The 15,977-nt window shown below is 38.7% G+C and overlaps 2 protein-coding genes across 4 annotated transcripts in view; one reads left to right on the forward strand and one right to left on the reverse strand.

The window, feature by feature from the left end:
• Positions 1-359: 359 nt before the first annotated feature.
• zdhhc23a (zinc finger DHHC-type palmitoyltransferase 23a) lies at positions 360-10,664 on the reverse strand. 3 transcript variants are annotated; one of them, XM_057353436.1, is made up of 6 exons: positions 10,462-10,664; positions 10,062-10,308; positions 4,884-5,201; positions 3,437-4,051; positions 1,364-1,531; positions 360-1,263 (listed from the first exon to the last, which is right to left on the reverse strand). In XM_057353436.1, exons 3-6 carry the CDS (start codon positions 5,003-5,005, stop codon positions 996-998), a joined length of 1,173 nt encoding a protein of 390 aa, XP_057209419.1. In that variant the 5' UTR covers positions 5,006-5,201; positions 10,062-10,308; positions 10,462-10,664; the 3' UTR covers positions 360-995. The 3 variants fall into 3 exon arrangements, with proteins under 3 accessions (XP_057209419.1, XP_057209411.1, XP_057209427.1); XM_057353428.1 differs by having other exon boundaries at positions 10,062-10,664; XM_057353444.1 differs by having other exon boundaries at positions 1,060-1,258; positions 10,062-10,664.
• A 4,566-nt stretch (positions 10,665-15,230) lies between these two features.
• si:ch211-137i24.12 (Immunoglobulin superfamily member) overlaps positions 15,231-15,977 on the forward strand; it is a 6,636-nt gene continuing 5,889 nt past the window's right edge. Inside the window, exon 1 of the mRNA XM_057349655.1 lies at positions 15,231-15,297. Coding sequence (XP_057205638.1) covers positions 15,231-15,297 — 67 coding nt within the window. The remainder of the gene's footprint in view (positions 15,298-15,977) is intronic.

Raw genomic sequence — 15,977 nt, forward strand, 5'->3', positions numbered from 1 at the left:
AAGAACTTCATACACAAGTGAAATGGGAAAACCATGTTATATCACTTCATTTTGTATAATTGTAGAGGAAGTGTGCTCTCAAGTACACGCATGCAAAATTCTCTTGTTTTTTTTCATGCATTCAGGCTTGCGGTTGCACAGAGAAGATAAGGCTAGCACTGTTTCAAAACCACTTCCTTACTACCCGTCGTCCTCTGCTCTTTAGACAGGTCACTCACACCGACATCACAGCAATAAAGATTTAAGTTTCAGACTAAAAAAAGTACTGTATTAATTTGTACTGTATGTTCCCTAAATTGTAAAAGCAGAGAACACAACAACCAGAAAACACATATGAAATAATGTATAATCTTTAATTAATAATAGAAGATAATATATTGTACATTTATGCATAGAATGACTAGTTGTTGTTCAGTAAACACTAATACACAAATCTGGAAAATGTACATAAAAATTTGATATGTTTCCTGAGAGTGCTCAGCAGCATGTTTAAAAAAAGACAAGAATTACAAGTTTACATTTTGCTGCTTCAGCATTTAGACTGACAATATAAATCAAAGCAAAAGAATTCTGATTGTCAATTTAGATTACAAAATACTCTTGATGGCTTATCATTGTTTCAGTGTTGATGTTTCAGGCAGTTTAACCTTTGAGTTATGTAAGGAGCAGGTAGTTTCGTTTCGTGAAAACCGTGCTGTGGTTGCACACAGAGTAATGGTCTTACTATGACAGGCCTGATTCAATATGTCCATATACTGCCTATAAATAAGAGCATCAAAAAGTATATTTTTATCTGTCCAGATTATTCACTCTGTCAGTTTTAGTAAATGTGTGGGTAAATGTGTCACAAGACATTTCACACATGATCGAACAAGGTTTTGACCCAGTTCCTCTTTCAGGCCAACCAAACATCCAGGTGTGCTCTACATGTCAGATACTGTAAGTACAGAAGAAATAAAAATTCCATCTAGGGTCACGTTTGAGCTCTCTTTGCGTCATACCATGTCTGTGAAGGGAGATTCATTTTCATCTGTGTTCATGGTGAGGAACTGGATCCAGTTCTGGCGGAAGCCTCGTGTGTAGGTTCCAGTCTCCACAACCAGGCCACAGTAACGCCGTCTGCCCATTTTGTTGCGCAAGGCGATCTGTGCGTCCCGCTCTGTTACATTATAACTAACGTTGATGACTTGAAGGATGAACAGGTAGAGCAGACCTCCTGTTATGACAACACTGTACCACGCACACGTGAAGCACAGTGCTGTGCTACACACAAATACAATAAAATAATATTATACATCTATATTTTGCTTTTTTTTAATTAAGGTTTAAAAAGTGGGTGAAATTGTAATGTCTGAGAGTGCACCTGTATTGGTTGTAGACTCCAGGGCAATATAACATGGCTGTAAATAGACTCTGTCGGGGACATATGCTCCGCAAGACCAAACTGATCCCGTAGAATGATGTCAGCAAGAAAAGAAGGAGTGTCAGAAGGAACTGCCTGTGATTGGCTTGCCCTACACAGCTGTTTATCCTGTCATGTTGTGGACAGTCACACATACAAAAACAGGGGAAATTAAGTCTGGTGTTGTTAGATCAAACAACCATGTAGACATAAGCATTTGTTTTGTATATAGACATACAGCTGTGGAAATAGATTAGAGAGCACTCCAGGGTTCCAGTTTAGATTTTCTGCATGTAATGTGAATGTGTTTTGTTGAATTTCAAAAACAAACATCAGGAATAAAGTCAAAAGAAAAAAGTAAATGCAAAGACACACAGGTCCGTCGTCCGTGTACCTTCTGGTCATTTAATTTTCGTTTTAGAAAGGTAATTTAAAAAACAAAAAAGGACCCTTGTTTTTATTTTCTACTAATAATCCAGAACCAAGCAGTGGAAAACGAGTCAATTTTGCAGTTCTACTGTCATTTACAGAAAATAAAATGCAATAAAAAGCACAAAAATAATTTTGGGGTGCTCTTAACTTTTTCTGCAGCTGTATGCGTAGTTTGTCCAATTACAATGAAATTTCTGCTTTATAAAAAAGAACCATACAGGTTTGAAACGACAAGGGTGAGTAAAAAATGACAAAAAATTCATTTTAAACTTTTTCTTTACCAATTGAGCTACAGGAACATTGTAGCTAGACTACATGCCAAATTTTGAGCATTACGTAGCAGCACAAAGGTTGGGGGGTTGAATTTCAGTGAACACACACATTTATAATAAAAAGTATACGGTAAATGTGCACTGCTTATTGAAAAAGATCTCTCTTCACACGTACGCACTCCGCTCTGTTGCTTTATTAAGCATTATGTGATCTATGGCATGTTTTTTATTTGCGCCCGTGTGTGTGTGTGTGTTGAGCAGGATGGAAACAGATTGGCCTGGTGAGACATCTTTTTACTGTGCTGAAAGATCGTGGTCCTGTGGCCCTTGCACATGTCTCACCAGTCTGTGCTGATCCAGTGACGTCTTCAGGGAATCAGCTTGAACATATGTGTGCATAAACGTATCACAAGAGGAGAAGAATATTTATTGCCATGACGAGTGTTTTAAAGTGGAATTATTCACCTACAGCAGCGGTTTCATAATGTTTTAGTAATGTTCAATGTACATCTGGGAGTGAAGTGTTTTATAACATGCTCTTACTCAATTTGCAATAGTTAACCCCAAAATGAAAATGCTGTTGTTAATTCTCTCCCTTGTTGGTTTTCTTTGCTTGTGAAAAAATAAGATGAAAAAGATTGAAGGGATGATTCACCTAAAGAACTAAGTCATTACCAAACTTTCTTTCTTCTGCAGAACACAAAAAATATATATTTTGAAGAATGTTGGTAACCAAACAATTTCTCAAAATATCTTCTTTTGTGTTCCACAGAAGAGAGAGAGTGAGGTTTTGACATGACCTGAAGGTAAATACATGATGACAGACATTTTATTTTTGGATAACCTATCCCTTTTAAGATTACCAAAGACACTCCTTTTCACAATGAAAGTAAATAAGGAGAGAGGCTGGCAACCTCCAAAATAACAAAAATAGCAGCGTAGAAATGGTCTAAATAACTGTAATATATTTTGTCTGAAATTGAAGTCGCAATAAACTGATAATTATTCACTTCATTATTTATATCAGTTTTGTGAACTGAATCAACTGAATCCTCCAATCCAATGAAAACCCAATCAGTTTATTTGTTCACAAGAAAAGAAATCTCAAAGAAAGATCGAGTCAAGATTTCAAAAAACAGAAATGTAAATTTAATCCTGCTCTCAACCAAGATTATTATTGGGCACAAAAGACTTTAATGCAAGTTTTATGGGCCACTTTTATTATGCTTTTCGAGCTTGACAGCCCCAGTCCTTGATTATCATATAAAAGGTTTTTCTTTTTTGGGTGAACTGTTTCTTTAATAACAAGAAAAATGAATGTGAAACTCACCAAACACACTGATGGTCCATCCGAAGAACACACGTCCCGCAGATCCTGCAGTGCCCTGCCCTCGGCGGACGCACCAGTCGGCACACAGGGCACCACCTTTCCTTTTCTTCAATCTCCCCGTTTGATTGGTTTTTGCTCTGATTGGCTGTAGAGCTACTGTCGAGTCCCATAGCTTGTGCTTGGGATCTGACAAAGCCTGGACCCCGTTTGGTGTGCACGAGGGAGATGAGCGTCAACACCATGCCCGTCGTCGCGGTAACCAGCTGCAGATTACTTACATCTCCTCTGGGAAGGATTTCAGTGAGGAAAAGGTAGTACATATAGGCAAGAGAGAAGAGTGCCAAACTAAGAAAAAACTGTGTGCGTCTTTTCCTTCTGTGAGTTACGTAGTAATACCAAAACACCAATCCTGGTAGGGCGGTCAAGATAACAACTCCCAACAAACAATTTATTGCTGCTACCCGCAATAGTCCAGGAAGCAATACCATGGGAGGTAGAACCGAGAGCTCCAATCGAACGGGTCCTATGGCACAACAAGGCAAACCCAAGCGATCAGGAAAACGAGAGATGAAACGAGAGATGATGTCTGGCTTGTCTGCCTCTCCTCTGAGTAATCTAATGAGAGGGGATGAAAGAAATGAGGGATTAATTTGAAATTTAAGGGGTGATTACATCACTACAAAAGAGCAATATAATAAACAGTCCGAAAAACAAGGTGTGAAGTCGATAATGGAATACTTAAAGGGATAGTTCAACCCAAATATTACAATTTTGTCACTATTCACTCTCCCTCAAGTAATTCCAAGCCTGTATGACTTTTTTCTTCCAAGAGCGCACTAGGCTTAGTTGTTCTTTTCAGTTTTCCCATAAATGAGTATATACAGTACATCAAACAACAGTAATTGTATGTAAAAGGACCATAGATATGTATAAATACGTGACATAAAAACATCCATTTTATAATGATTTCTATACCCCTTACGATAAATTTAAAATGCTATCTGGTGGCATTTCTGATCATCTACATGGTAATCAATTTATTTATTTGAAAATAAATTTTTAAGCAGTGACGTTAAAACGCTCAAATAAAAATATGACACCGTTAAAATATAAATTAGAATATAATCCAATATTTAAATTATAAATATAATTGAATATGCAGTTTGTATATGTTGCTATAAAACTCAAATTTAATTGGTTAAAATATATGGCAATATAAGGCCAGAGTTATGACATCAAGAATTTACGATGTTTGCCGTGACATGTACCCATCCAATTTTGTTGGTGAAAATTTTTTGAATATGTTGGGTGAATATTTCCGGTTTGGAACAACATGAAGCTACATGAATAACCAGAAATAATTCACAGAATCGTTTTTGGTGAACTATTTTTAAATAAACAAATGAACTCTCTGTATGTGCCATGACCTTAATGGTTGGATTCTGACCTTTCGCAGGCATCATCAAGTTCTTCACAGTCACAGCAACAGTTTTCTCTTTGCTGGTCGATGTCACCACAGCAACACAGAGGGTCATCTGGTTCTGGGGGCTTAAAACGTTCTCGTTTCATCTCCTTGTGTCAGAGACCACCTTCCAGTGTGAGATCAAGCTCTATTCAGGATTAGGTCAAATCACATTAATTCAGCTGGGTTGAAAGAGTTGATTAAACTTGAAACAGTAGATTCAAGAGATCAGGTAGATTCACGGTTTCGTTGTTATGTGACAGAACAGATTCATGGGAACAGATTCATCCACCTGACGTTACACTGTAGAGAAAGAAAAAAATGTAATAAGTCCTAAGTACACCATCTTATTTCTCATGCTATCACGCAACAGACTTCCTGAAATACTATTGCCTGCTGATGACGGTAAAAAGTAAAAGTGACACAAATATTTTGAATATGTATCTAAATATCTCATATATTATAGTTTTATGTTTTTCTTTTTAACCATTTTTTTCTGTACATGCTACTTTTATGGTTACAAATAGCTTTATTTTTAAAGTCCCCGTGAACTGGAAGTTGCGATCGTTTTTACTTCCATATTTTGACGCATTTCCGAGTGAAATGGAATTTCTAATGAGAAAAATAGTGTGCGTGGCTTTTGTCTTTCTCTGCGATTTGATTGGATGTATAAAAACCAGCCGTTGCATTTTGAAATGGAACTGGCAGCAGACTAACAGTTGAGGGGAGGAGTTAATGGATGCTCCACCCAAGCCGTCTAACATACGTCATTTAAGATGAATAGTCATTACAGGAAAGAAGTGCATTTTCCGATTTTATCTAAAGATTATGAGGGCACACGAATTTTAAAAAGAAAATGACCCACATTGATAAACTATTTACAATAAACTTAATGAAAAAATAGGCATTGTAATTTTTTATTTCAATGGGACTTTAAGAAAAGATTGTCAATTGTTCAGTCTTTTCTCATTTTTATCTATGGTCTTCAAGCTCAATTGGAAGAAAGTTGAGAACTCTGGAAATCAGTTGTGTCACATCAATAAATTAAAAGGGGTCATATGGTGCGAATACGTGTTTTTCTGTGTCTTTGGTGTGTTATAAGTTGCCCATGCATGTATTAGACACGTAAAATTGCAAAAATTAAAGTGTCAGAACAAAAGATGAATGCTAAAAGCAAATGCTCACCCAGTAACACAGTGTAACCACACCCCCACAAATATATGTCAGTTCGTGGTATGAGTTGACTAAGACCGCCCAAATGTATACGCAAGTAAGGTGGCCGTACCTGTCAGTACAATTGCTTTGGAACCTGATGTTCCAAATATGATAAGAGGCGTTACATTTCCGTCACACGCTTGCAGTATTCGACTTATCACTACGCACTGGTTAACTGGCCAATCATAGCACACCTCGCTTTTCAGAGCGATGAGCTTTGTAAAAAACCAGCGCGTTTCAGAGAGGCGGGGCAAAGAGGAGATACAAACATGCACGGTATGTGGAAAATACAGCGTTTTTGAACCTTAAAGTTGTCATGAACTGGCCTTGTTTATTGTTTTATACTGTTGTATGAGGTCTACTTATGACGTTCGCGTGGTTTTTAAATTCAAAAACATCAAAATCAATAAGTAATAGGCTATCTTCTACCCGAGTCTTTAGGCCGGCTCGACAAACGCTCGGTTTTCATGGGCGTGCCACATTGAGCACTTTTCCACCATCGCGCCGAATCGTTCTCCTTGCTTAATCGTTCCACTCCGTGCCGATCCATGCCATCCGGTAGGTAAATGGATTCGTTTTCCACCGCAGGGCTGATAGCGGAAATTTTTAGAATGTGAACACAAACGCGTCACGTGCTGCCTCGGTAACACAAGAGACTGAGCTATAATGGCTCTGCGCGCATTCATTAGCACGAAAATTCCGAGCCGAGAACAGTTTGTAATTGTGTCGAACAAACGCTTAATGTTTTACCCACGTGAGCTGGAACGTCTTTAAAATAAACTTCAACCACGCATTACTAATGTCGGAATCCGAAGGAAGGTTATGCAGCAACTGTATTCTTCCACAACCAGGCACTGCACAATATTTTGCGATCTTTAACGGCATGTTTATTGTTTGCTCGCTCTATCTGGTTCCGCGCAACTTGTGTTACTTCAGTACTGTCATGCGCAAACCAGTGGGCGAGGCTAGAGAAGTAGTCGTTGGTATTCTTCTGTGGAGGCGTGTTTATAGGTACATTCCAGGACCTGGCGTTCGCTGGGCCTGGTGTCAATAACAGTTGTAATTTCAGTAACAAGGACGTTTTCAGTTCTGACACTTACAGGATGTTCGCTTGAATACGATTCCCTCTTATATAACAAAAGCTGGGGTTAAATTGATGTCTTAATTTATGACTACTTTAAATTGTGTATACACATTGCATTACATCTAAAACAAACTATGATATTCATTTTAGCCGTGTCATATGATCCCTTTAATATAAAAAAGGAGGGGGATTCTTTGATAGACACTACACATATTTGAAACATATGTCTGCTGATTAGATTTCAAGTCATAATGGAGGAGCACATCAGGGCTGCGTTCAGCCCCGACAAAACGTTGCAAAACGTTTTTTAAACGGAAACGGTGGTGCGGGTGTGCGGTTGAACACCCTGTTGTGCTGACGCAAGAGTTGAACTATGGCAGCTGAGAAGCCCATTTTTAATGTTATTTTTGAAGAATTTTCAGAGCCTGATGAAATCAGTATGAATACGTGTTGAATACTGCAAAATACATCTCTTCTAATATCTTAAATTGTTGCATATACCGAGCTGCAGCGGACACATTTAAACGAATTTACTTGGACCCATTGTGTGAGCTGTCTCTTTAATACCGCGTGGGTTATATCCATGTTGCTGCTGATTGGGCTGACATTATTGACACACCCACCAAACAAGAGAAAACTATCTCAAACCCAGTTGCACACCGTTGCAAACCGTTTCCAGGAAACGTGTCGTTCAACCCAAAAACCGTAGCAAGACGTTGCGCACCGGTTTGAGCTTGAACATGCCCCAGGTGTCTTATCACTGCCTGAGGCATCTGGCGGTAGGGATGGGGAGTCGACTCCAAAAGAGTCGATTCCTCGACTCTTAATGTCCCTAAAGTCGGAATCGACTCCAAGACAGGAATCGAGTCGACAATTTTTAATGTTGTCAGTATGGCTTGTTCGACTTGATGCGGCGCCGCAAGATCCGACAGGCGGATGACATCACAGTACCGCGAGATCAATTCGAAACCAAGCCTATCGACTCAAATCAAGTCGAACAAGCCTATTGACTCAAATCGGTTACATTGTCTTCGTGATTGGCGCAAAGCAACATTTAAAAACCAATCAGGTAAATACCTCCACTCTCTCTGATTGTACACGTTCACAGCCGATCCAAAACACTACGTTAATCAGAGCATGAGCGACGCCTACTTGTTCGCTCACAAAAGCACACGCAATATTTCCTGTTCATTCTTCACTTCAATCCGATCTCATTAAATTCTAAAAAATTCTTATTAAAAACTCTCCTATATTTCGTCTGTCCCTCTTCAAGCTTTTATTTCTCTAAACGACTGTTAAGACTTCGTAAGTTGCTTTAAATGAAAGCGTGGCCCTATGCTTAAATGTGAGTCTGTGCGCATAACGACACAAATCAAAATCAAGTTTGTGTAAACAAATTATAAAGCGTTTCATCCAGCTTAAAAACTTAAAAAATCAGCAACAGTCAGGAAGTCACAAATCATATATTAAGTTATTGTTGCTGGGTTACTATTATAGCATATTTGTTGGTTTTAAAATTACATGTTGATATTTTGAGTTATTTTGCAATGAGTTACATTAAGAAAAGAACACAAGGTAGGCTCAATGCCTTTTTTTAAGTGTTGAACTTAGCCCAGGGTGAATATATAAACTCTTAAACGAAAATAAATAAATAATTGTTTTAGGCTTGTTTAGCGCACATTTACGGAGCCTCAATTCAAAACAATGAAACGCGGTGTCTTTGCGTACAAAACATATTCATTTGTGTAACTGTAACTCTCCAAAATCGATGCAATAAAAAAATATAAAAACAATAAAGGAAACGAAATGTCTTAGCTTTACCATAAGTATACAGCTATACGGGTAGACCTGGGCCGTCATGTCATTGCGCTGACTGTGCGCTTGGAAAACCACATCGGTTTAGGACCAGAAAGGAGTAACTGGTCTGACAGCACAAAAAACTCTCTGTGATGGTGTTAGATGCACAAATGCATGTGTATTTGCTAGTGACTTTGGAGATTGGTTGCCAGCCCAACGTTCCCAAGCTGAAGTTCATTCATTTATTTTATATTCGTATTCCTGAGCCCGTTTTGAATGACAGTAAATGGAGTCGAAGTGTCGATTCCATCGACTCAAAAGTGGGAGTCGAGAATCGGAGTCGACTCCAAAAAAACCCGGAACCGAACACCCCTTTCTGGCGGTTGTTGCTAGAAGGGATTTAGCTACGGCCGGAAGTGATGCAAAATCTCGCCATAAAATTACAATAAATTACATTCGCTAATGCCTACACATACCCCAACCCTAAACCCGAACCTTACAATAATAAAATTTTGTAATTAACTGTTTTCAGGGTGACAAAAATTATGCGGTATTGAAGTACGCATGCCCAGTGGAGGTGTATCCCTTCTAGCCAAAACCGCATCTGGCCCAACCCGTGTGCCATGTCTTGCTCATATGGGAGCCGACACTGGAGGGCAGCACACTTACACATGGAATAATGTATAATTATCTCCAAAATATTAAAATCTTACAGCTTCGTGCCCATTTTACTCATTAACCACTGAACTCACTTCTTCTGTCTTGAATTAAGGTCATTTAAAGTCTCGTGTGGATCGTATAATTGGGCCGTGGAAACTGTTCCCAGAGAGGCAGCTCTACATTACAGTTGTCGCGATAGAGAAATTTTTTTTGAGTGACATGTGTTTGACATGCTCCAAATTACATTTGTTCCCTTGAGTAAGCAATAGGTTTGCCCTTGAGTGTAAATTGAATCAGAATTAACCTGACATAGAATTATTCTGCTCTTCCCAGAACATATATCATCCACTTAAATATATACGTATTATAATTATTTTATTTCATAATCGTAACTTTGTTAGGCCTACCTATAAAGCAGCACCAGAACTCTGTCCCAGGAGTTTCTTCAGTTATTATTTGTGGTCAATCTTCAGTGATGCGCTTCTCCCAAACAGCACTTAAATAGTTAAATAACGAACTCCAGCTTTCTTCTTTATGCTCCTTTTATTGTCCAAACGCAATGCCATTTACATGTCAACGTAGCCTATGTAAACTATGATGTCATCCAAGGAAATCCACCTGCACTTTCCATTTCCCCTTTAATCCAGTTTTTCCCTGTCAAATGAATAGTTTCCGTTATTGCATCCATGTGGAGGTGCAGGCTCATCTTCGTTTAATTACAAAATGATAATTCATATAAGAACAATTAAATATGCCAGCAAAGCACAAGAGTACATGCCATTTCTTTCGCTTATTCCATAATAATACCTCCAATAAAGAGTCAGGTGAGTCCTCGTAGGATTGTGAAGATTGTCGGGACTGTCCGGACGGCAGTGATAACTCCTCGCGCTCGAGCTCGCTGCGCTCTGACCGGGCAGGCGCGTGACAGGGATCTGTTTATGAGTGTTGTACCCGATTATGGGTGGGTGGCGGCGATGAAAAAGGAAGTTGGCATGTGTTATCGTGACAGCGACAACGTAAAGTAACATGAAGAGATAGTGTCTTGCGCATTCCCCTCATACTGGGCGGGACACATCGACACCCTCTTACCCGATTTAACACAGAGACGCAGGACATAGGGATGGAGTTCACAAAGTGTGTTTTTCTCACATCGATTTTTTTTATCAAGTTAATACAGTTACATTTTTGGATAACACCAGTGGTGTAGTCTAGTATTGTGTAGTGAGTACTGTGATTTTTCCCTTCCAGTCTTATACTCACCCGTCCCCGTTCGACACCCCATGAGCACCACCACACTTTGCCTAATGCATACAGCATACAGCATGCACCTACATGTAATTAAGAGGATTCTAAAAGACTGCTTAACAGTTTATTGTAAGCAACTCAAGACTTCAATAGTCAATGACAGCTGGGGGGACTTGCTGGTTTTGTTAACCACTGTCTAACTCAGCCAGTTAAGAGCTACATTTAGCCTTAGATGGTATATGTATACAATCCCTAAAGCACAGGTTTTATCAGCTGGCAATTTTCAATGCACATTTGTGATCCAGTCTTTGAAAACCCAGCTTTAAAGTCATTTATTTGTGATGTAGCCTACTATTTCTACATAAACCCAACCTGCTAAAAAATAAAAACCATCACAGAAATTCTAGTCCATTAAAATACCACTATGAACCACCCATTTTTTCTATTACAAAATTTAAAAATAAATGTTTTGGGCATTAATATTCCAACAGGATTTAATGGTGTGCTATTAATTCCCATCTGCATCTATTGTGTTTTGGGCAGGGTTTTATTGGTTTTTTTTTCAGCAGGGCAACCAACATAATGTAAAGAATATTATGTGAAAGTTTGATTTTGACTGACTAATGCCATGTCAAAGACTAACAGTAAATATTATTGAAATAAATGGTTAAAATCAAACTCTGATGCTTGTCACTCACTAATAACTATTTTAGCCTAGTTTTCACAGGCGCAACTTGCACTCATAAGTGTGACCCAGTCTATTATTGATAATTAACAATGAACAGTTTTATCAAGCTCCGGTTGCACTTAGATTGCTATCAGTGTCTCTAGCCTGACTTTCTGGATGGCCAGTTCTCATATCTCATCATTAAAACAATTATGGACCTTGTAGTACTAGGCACACAGTTTTCTCTCCCTTTCTCATTCATTTATTGATCCACCACACAAACAAATGTTAGTGAAGTTAGCTAGTTAGATACCATTTAATATGCCAACAATCCCATATTAGGTTAATGATAACGAATATGCTCATTTTATTAAAGGATACGCAGTGGTTTTAAAAGTGGGGGACGAGTTATCAGCAGAAGAAGAGAAAGTATAATACACCGGCAAACAGAGAAACGTGATCGCGACCCCGGAACACTATCGCCGCAGAGGGGCAGTAAGAATTCAAAAGCCCCTGGGCACAAATGTCTGGGCGCCTGTGGCCCACCGGTAGAAATATGGCGGCTACCACTGGTGGACCACTGGAAAAACGATGAGCAAAAATCCGGTGGGCCGCAGGTGGTTGCCGCCGGTGGACCGCCAACTTTGCCACTGGTGGTCCGCCACTGGTCCGCTGGCCTTATGTTAGCTAGCCTTTGTTAATATCAGTTAAAAAAACACAATTGGTTATTATTGTCCATTCAGTTGTTCATTGGTAGTTTATTGGACATTATCTATTGATTTGGAGTGCTCTTATTATTATTTCTATGGACAAAAATAAAGTTGTGCAACATAATCGCTTTTTTATAAATATTTAAAAAAATTATATGGATGACTTGGACCAAATATTGAAAAAATGGCTACATGGGAATCCTTCAATGCTGTTTAAAAAGCATCCCGGGGTGGTAGCCTCAAGAAGCTGGTTAATAAAATGGCAAAATTACATTAGGGTGGCGACTTTAAAAATGTTAGAATATAATTTCTTTTGTTCACACAACATAATTACCATTTTTAGTTTACATTTGTGTTTACCCATAGTTTTGATGAGTGTAGAATTTTAAAACGTGGAGAAAATTCTCTATAGAAAATGAGTAGGTGACCCTAATCCTTTGAATGGTGAGAAATGCACTAGCAGACATGGCATGTCTCCTCTCAGTTTAAAAGTGCATAAAACCTCTTCTTTAGACTTTCCACAAACATATGAATTTTATTTTAGCCTTTCTTAAGCAGATTCCTATGCCTGTAAACCAGGTGTGTCTCTGCACATCCAGCTCAATTCTTGCAAGTCAGCTACTGTATTAAAGTTTCCTTCTGGTGGCCACCAGGTGCTATATGATGGGTGATATACTGCAAGTGGATTCAAAGTCTCAATAACAAACTACGCTACTGCAGTCTGGACTGACACTGTTCTACGATGTCATCAGATTGCTTACATTGCCCATAACTGTCTTACATTTCCTCACATATCTGATTGTTTGTGATGACACACCAATCTTTAGCAAGCGCATTCAGCAGGTAGGGTCAAACTATGGTCATAATGAACATGATTTGTGACCTCCTCATGCAACAGTTCAGACAGATGTGATTCCGATTGATGATCACACATTTTGAGATCAGATTTCGTTAAGTGGTGACCTGACCCCTGCTGCATTCCTGATAGGAGGACACCGTGTTCCCTCATAAACAGAGTGGAGGGAACTACTGTGCAGCTGACAGACACCTGTCACTGTTTCATCATTTTCTTTTTTTTACATTTGTTACTACTATCTGTATTTATATGAATCTACTGTAAGAGACTTTTGATGGTTAAAACCTTTATATATGAATAGACGAATTTTAAACACGTTTCTGTTTTGAATTTAATGAATTGCAATGCAAAATAATGTTAAATAGAACTCACCACTTAAAAAAGGGGATACAAAAGATTCTTCACAGCAATGCCACAGAAAAACAAAATTTAGTCCCCCCTCACAGGTTCTTATAAGAACCATTTCTTTCTTGCTTGCTTCATAGTCTAAAGAAACTTTTTCTTACTACAGAAAAGTTCTTTGGGTGTTCTTTATGGAACCATTAGCCAAAAATGGATCTTCTTAATCTAGTGAATAGTGAAGCACCCTTTTTAAGAGCGTATCTGCAAAAAAGACATCATATTTAATGGGATAATGTGTATAATTGTACCGCACGTTACTCTAAAGTTGTGCTTTTAGAAAAAATTAAATGTCATTGTCATTTACAATGAAAAACAATATGAAACAATAACACCTGATTTTCACCTGTCGTTTTAGGACCTGCAGTTTGCTGATGAAACTGACGTTTCTCTGCATGAGCCAAAACAAAGTAAATAGATTACACAAGCAAAATATGAAGAATTCATCGCACAAACCGATCTTTATAATATGCTGATTTGAGCTCCATTTCCCCAGTTGGTAAGCAAGCGGGACCTCAGGTGTGCTGCTGTTTGCACTATAGCGAGAATTTCATCTGAGAACACAATTAATCACACTATGTCTGGTTATTCAATGCTATAATCACAGAAAAAAGTAGAAAACATTCTGACCCTATACCTAACGTATGAATAAATAAATAGTGTGTAAAAATATCTTCCATCCCACACTCTGAAGCTCTGGAGTCTTATCTGGGCTCCATGGTGATAGCGCAGCTCTTACTGTAATGCCATACAGTAATGCAGTTGATATCGAGCTTGTCCGTGGTGTGGCCTAAAAGTGAACCGGAACCAACTGGAGGAGTGTGTTAAAAGCCTGCGTATGATTAGAGCCCACGCATTCGCACACACTGCAGCCGACCTGGAGGCTTAATGCACTTGGTCTAATACAGTCAGCCTAATGCATTTATGGGTGTCTGACTGAAATGACTTATAATGATCCGGAAACTCAGTTTATCTATCGCCATCATGCATTTTATGTCTGGGAGATGCAGCAGAAGAGACAACTTGTTTGTGCCTGTTTTTGCAACTATATGCTCTGCAACCGGATAAAAACTGATTTGTTTGAAAGAGGCACGGACCGATCCAGGGTGTGGCATTTGAACCTTTGTGGGCCTTTGCAAAGGCCTATCCAGCGCATTAAAATACAATGAGCCATATGCATTCAAGTTCATAATGGTTTAACACCGAGTCCTAAGAGGCGCATATTGTATTCGTAAACAGCCAGGAAAATCACTATGGGGTATTTTAGCATGCGCTCAATAAACATGCAGCTTGGGTAATACATACAAAGAAGTGTTTAAATAGTCCGCCGTCCACTGAGATGAAGGGAGTGATAGAGCAAAAAGGGATAGAGAACAACAACTGCGGTCTGGTGGTAAATAAATGGCCCTATAGGGACACCAAACTCAACGTCCTGCCGGCCTTAGTTTTGTAGAAAACAAAAACAAAAGTCTCTGTTGACGTGCATACAGTCATTATTCTGCTTACATTACCTCACTACTGTCGGTCAATATATGTTTATGATAAAAAGTCTTAGTATGAAAATCAATGCGTCTATAAAGGTCCTTGCTAAAATAGCTAATGTGTGTGTGTGTGCGACTGTGCATGTGTGGGAGGGGGAGATAAAGTGTACCTCTGACAGCTCTTCAGTGTCAGTCTATGGCACAGATCTGAGACAGAAATGGCTTTCCTCAGTTTATTACCTCTTAGAGTTTTATTCAGTCATTTTGTTCATTCTGCCATCACAGGTAAGATTAAGTTCTCAATTTCACTTGCCATTTACTGCATTCTTCATACTACTAACTTACACTAATACTTTAACAAGACAACCCAAAAACGCATTTTTTCCTTTACTCCTCAGGTATAACACCCAAAAACATTCTACATTTACATTAAACGTGAAACAGCAGACTCAATTTCACTCATTTCATCTGCTTATAGAAGCAGCACTTACAGAGCCATTAACATGAAAGAGAAATATGACGGAGAAACACAATATACTGATGCAAACGAAGATAGCTGAATATTATGTTTACAGTGTATTAAGTATGTTAGTTTAAAATGTTCGAGTTATATGACATGAGTTATGACATTGGAAATTTAGTCTTAATTTAGAAAAGCTGAGGAAATCATTCTCAACTCAACTTTATTTATATAGCGCTTTTACAATTTTCATTGTTACAAAGCAGCTGTACATGAGACACATTGACCAAGCAAAACAATCAAAGTTGTACCTGCAAAAACAAGAAAAGGTTGAAAACACAGAAGACAGACACACCCACACACAAAACACTCCACACACTCCACACACACAGACACAGAGACACACACACACACGGATGCGCACGCACACACACGCACACACACACACACACACACACACACACACACACACACACACACACACACACACACACACACACACACA

The sequence above is a fragment of the Triplophysa rosa genome, linkage group LG2 (genome assembly GCF_024868665.1).
Source record: "Triplophysa rosa linkage group LG2, Trosa_1v2, whole genome shotgun sequence".
NCBI lineage: Eukaryota > Metazoa > Chordata > Actinopteri > Cypriniformes > Nemacheilidae > Triplophysa > Triplophysa rosa.